General features: G+C 45.5%; 1 protein-coding gene across 1 annotated transcript; it reads left to right on the forward strand.

Annotated features, from left to right (window-relative positions):
- The first annotated feature begins 2,476 nt into the window (after positions 1 to 2,476).
- LOC143303765 (uncharacterized) lies at positions 2,477 to 4,387 on the forward strand. The gene is made up of 3 exons (XM_076625557.1): positions 2,477 to 2,782; positions 2,902 to 3,107; positions 3,706 to 4,387. The coding sequence occupies exons 1-3, from the start codon at positions 2,477 to 2,479 to the stop codon at positions 4,385 to 4,387; spliced, it is 1,194 nt and encodes a 397-aa protein (XP_076481672.1).
- The last annotated feature ends 583 nt before the right edge of the window (positions 4,388 to 4,970 follow it).

Raw genomic sequence — 4,970 nt, forward strand, 5'->3', positions numbered from 1 at the left:
TGTCAAATGTTATGTATTCTCAGGCCAATGATGAGGCCTCTCATTCGGGACGCGTTGGAGAGCGGACGTGTTGTCGGGTTGCTCCCGCTAACCGGGTGTATGTACGAGGATGTAGGAGTGTTTGAGTTTCGGTGTGATTCTAATAGGTTGTGATGGGTTAATGTGGAAGGAAGTGTAATAATTGCAAGGAAGTAGTGAGATGAAGTTAGAGGTATGAGTAGACTGAGGTGACAGGAGAATGGATGGGAGTGGAATATTGTTGGGTGATACAGGGGTGGGTGAGTGTGTAGCAGTGGAGATAGAGTTGGCATGTATGATGATTGAGTGGGCGCGCTGCATGACGTTTGTGCGTAATTGGGTGGTAATATCCTCACTGAACAAGAATAAGTAAGTGGAGGATATGAAAGGAGGTGTATGAGAAACGAGAAATATAGCGGTTATTAATCGTTTAATTTGAATGTATCCGGTATTAGCGACCTTCGGTTAAAGTCAAACAAACATTCAAATAATGCCCCGTCGACACGTTCTTGTAGTATGACATGTATAGAGATTTTGTATACGATTAAGACGACCTTGGCTACGGATATGGACATAAGAATGGAAGAACGAACTGATGACGACCTTGGCAACGGAAATGGAAATGGGAAAAGAGGAATGAATTTATGTCGAACTTGGCTATAGCCCCGGGCTACTCTATTTTCTTAATTAATTTATATGAACAAAGCATCTAGAAAGAAAGAAATTGCGGCTCAGGGGATTTCGGAGACCCCAGGTCCCGTCGGTGTTGCGGGTGGTATCTCCCCAGGCTATCAAAGGACTGTAGGAGGAACAACGAGAGGATGGTCTGTTTCGGGGCAACCTCTCGTGCGGTAAAGGCGACCGGGGTCCAAATGCAAGGAGAGAAAGAAGCGATAAGAAGAGAGGTAGCCGGACTGGATAGCGAAATGGATGCTGACTCCCAAGCGGAGTAGACGGACAACTATTTATCTTTGGATATAAATAAGAAAAGAAGACTGAGGAAATTAAAGAAGGAGGGGAAGATGGTATTGAAGAGGAGAGGAATCGGTGGAAGAACCAACAGCGATGGAAGGATGGATGATGGGTCCTCCGCGGATGATGGAGGAGGATGAACGGCTGGAGTAATGTACATCGCAGCACTTATGAAGAGCCTGGAGTTCCTTCTATTCAATATGGAAAGGATGATGAAGAGGATTAGCGACACAACTAAGGGGGACTCAACGTTAGAGAAATTGAAAGCGGACAGTGTAAGAGATGATAGTACTTTAATGACATGGAACGGACTTGTTGAAATAAGAATCGATGACGTGTATTGCGTTGGAGGTACTTTTCCCCCAATATTCGACTAGGAGAGTTTTATAAGTATTTAAGAGAAATGGAGACCATGATCCGGATAATCACGAAGAGCCATCCCACAATGATGATCGCCAGCGATTTTAATGCTAAGGTAAGCGCGCGGGGAGGGAGGTGTTACAGAACTGATCGAAGGGGTAGGAGCTTTGTGGACGTGCTAATTAAGAAAGGTATCGTACTAATCAGCATGAGGGGTGGACACACGCTCTGTAGGAACGGTAGGAGGACTTTTATTGACGTAATAAGTAAAGACAAAGGACTGGCTAGTAAGTACGCCGAGGGTAGAATTCCGAAGGTGTGAACTGCTTCGGACGAAAGCTATGTTCTGCACGATTTTAGGACGAAGAAGAGGACACGGAATGTCCGCAATTTTAGATACTGGACGAAGGAAGCGGATATGGAGGAATATTTATTTTAACATTAGACTCAAATTATGATAATTTATTTATGGATAATTCGGATTTTGATGAGGAGGTATATGCGAAGCGCCTACAGGTTGCGGTGGAAACCTCATGTGCCTCCGAACTAAGGAAGGTGTACCCTCCGACGGGTAAAAGGACTTGGAACTACTGGTTGAGTGAGGAGTTAACGGTTCTAAGGAGGATGGTAATGTGGACTAGAAGGAAAGCTCAGAGGGCAATGGTGCGGGAAGTGACGGACGCGCTGCAGTGGTCACAGGAGTTCCGTAAAAAGAAAAGAGAGATGAAGAAGCTGATTAGATCTAATAAAGAGAACGGTGGAAAGAATTGTGTGCCACGTTGGACAGAGATCCAACGATAACTCCAAGATAACCCGGAGAGTCCGAACAGATGGCTTTCATGTGAATAAGATACGAACCATTGGCGATGAGCTATTCATAACGAGACCGACGGAAAATTTCATGACAGTTGACGGGAGTACCAACAGCAGAGATGGCGAAGGGGAATGCGAGATCACGGAGGAAGCTTCACTGGGTGCCGGAGCTAGGATAAACCCCAACAAAGCGGTGAATGTGGATAGCATACCAGGATTGGCAGTCAGGGAGTTAGTTGAGAAAAGGACAGATAAGATGTTGAGAGTGTTGAACGCTGTTGGTAACAGCGGGAGGATACCTGCGATATGAAAGATGACGAGAGTAGTTCTCATTCCGAAGCCGGGTGGAGATCCTGCACTTACATCATCTTTCCGACCGATCAGCGTGCTTCTAGCACTTAATAAAGTCTGGGAGCACACATTTAAGAACCCGTTTGTGGAAAAGTTGGGGTTAGACCCCTTCCATAAGAGCCAGTACGAGTTTCGCAGGAAGAAGAGTACGGTCGACGGTCTGTGCCGGGTTGTACAAATAGCGGAGAATTGTAAAAGAAGATATCGGATATGTGTACTGACAGCGGTGGATATCAAGAACACGTTCAAAACTCCCAGATGGTGTAAGGTACTGATGGAGGCCGATGCGAGAGAGATGCCCCGGAAACTATTAACCTTGAAGACAGGAAAATAGTAGTCCGGAATATTGGAACGGTGATGAGAACTGTTTTCGCGGGTGTCCCACAGGGTTCAATTTTGGGACCGTTGTTGTGGAATTTGGTCTACGATGGACTCCTAAAGGAGCTCCAGGATATCCCACGTATGTGTGCGGTCGCCTTTGCCGACGACTTTGTGCTGATATTGGATGTACCCAGTCAGGAGGAGATTGGGGATAGGTTAGGCAGAGCAATGAGCGTGGTTACGCGATGGTGTGCTGTCAATGGACAAATACGGTAAGACGGAGGTGATTCTGCTCACTGGGAAACACATGCCCAGGGTTAAGGAAATTGATATGGAGGATTCCTATTGAGGACAAAGCAGGAAATAAGATACATTGGGGTGCAGTTGAATAACTGTAGGAAGTTCAGGGCTCACTTTGAGAAAGTCTGTGGAAAGGCTGATGCCCTAATGGGAGCGCTTAGGTCGTTGTTACCTAATATCGAGCTCACTGGCTCAGTCAAAAGATTTGTGGCGGATCGGTATCAACAGGACGCCGACAGGTCGAGGCATCAACGCGGCGCAACACCTCCCGGGCGATCCGCGGGTACCAACCGCGCCAACACCAGAGGGCTACGACGACACCGAGTCTGTCTATCTCGCTAGCGATCGAATATACGGGTGAACGATACAAATACCGCACCTAGCGAGATTCCCTCTATGTCTAAGGCAGGGACTACCGGGCATAGCCTTACTGACGAGTCCACCGATAGTCCCGGGACGAAACGCAACCTCTCTTTCCATCTGCCACAAATTATACTACGGGGTATGGGAATCAGTGGTGCTATATGCGTTCCCGATATGGGTTAAAGCGCTGTTGCGGAAGAAGAATAGGAACATCTTGAAGAGGGCACAAAGAGCCGCACTGGTTAGATCGCCGACGGCGTATAGAATTGTGTACCATGAAACGCTGTGTGCATTGACGGACACTGTACCGATCTACTATAAAGCGGAGCTCCGAGCCGAAAATTATGATTGTAAAAGTTATTATCAAGAGGAACAGTATGAGACACGATCCAGAGCAGGAGATACCTCAAATTTTGTGGAAAGAATGAGGGCGATGGAAGAACGCATTAATGACAAGTGGAAAGAGGAATGGAGTTTTTACAGAAGTGTCACCTGGAAGAGGAAATTAATTTCTGACGCTTCTACTTTTAAAAAATACAACAGATACATCGATCATTGGACCGTGCAGATTTTGACCGGACACGGGATTTTTAATGTGTATCGAAAGACGATTAACAAGGAGGATCATTCAAGATGTTGGGATTGTGACACCGATGGTGATGATGTCGAGCATAGGTTGTTCTACTGTCCTAGGTGGATTTACGAGAGGACTGAGTTTGAAAGCTACGTTGGCATGCCACTTATGGTGGAAAATTTGATAGAGGCAGCAACCAGGAAAGAGGACAATTGGAATAGGTTCCAAGTCTATTTTAGAAAAATTATGCAAGGAAAACGAGTGCATGAGAGAATTGTGGAGAGGAGGAAAAGACAAGCTAGTAGGCTAAATTGAGAAGACTGAGCTATTGAGGGGTACACACTAAGGGCAACCCTGAAGTAATGTCGAAAGGCGGTTCCGGAGTTGGTTCCTGTACCATAAGAGGAGCTGATAGAGGAGGGGTTTTGAGTGGGTATGGCAACTCCATCCGCCGAGACCCACATACTCAGTTACTGGGTATGCGTACTAGCATTTTCCTCTCCTCGAGAAAAAAGAGGCTAATGACGAAAAACGTAACGAGTACAGTCTATTCAATGAATAACTCACCCCGATTCTTCTTTCATTGGGAAATTTCTGAAAACACTCAGTTATAGTGGAAGTCGGATGTTTCTGACAGTGTCTGATAATTTCGGAGCCAATTGAATCTGGCAGGGTGCAGGTTTCATGTCATCAATTCTACCTCCCCAAAGAGCAATTAATGTTTTTTTTCATAATAAGAGTTTGTAATCCTCTAAGTTTTACTCTTTTGGATTTAGCAGTTTGCGCTTCATAATGTCATACCATATGTTCATGGTGGTTTGATCATATTTGTAAATAGTAATGTTTTGTTTTAAATATTTTTAATTGGTATGTGTGCCATGGTAGCCACCAGATTTTG

The sequence above is a fragment of the Bombus vancouverensis genome, chromosome 16 (assembly GCF_051014615.1).
Source record: "Bombus vancouverensis nearcticus chromosome 16, iyBomVanc1_principal, whole genome shotgun sequence".
Classification (NCBI taxonomy): domain Eukaryota; kingdom Metazoa; phylum Arthropoda; class Insecta; order Hymenoptera; family Apidae; genus Bombus; species Bombus vancouverensis.

Coding starts and splice junctions, on each gene's coding strand:
- LOC143303765 (XM_076625557.1), top strand. CDS start 2,477: ATGACGAGAGTAGTTCTCATTCCGAAGCCGGGTGGAGATCCTGCACTT. Junction 2,783..2,901: donor AAACTCCCAGATGGTGTAAG/GTACTGATGGAG, acceptor GGTGTCCCACAG/GGTTCAATTTTGGGACCGTT. Junction 3,108..3,705: donor GCTGTCAATGGACAAATACG/GTAAGACGGAGG, acceptor GAAGAAGAATAG/GAACATCTTGAAGAGGGCAC.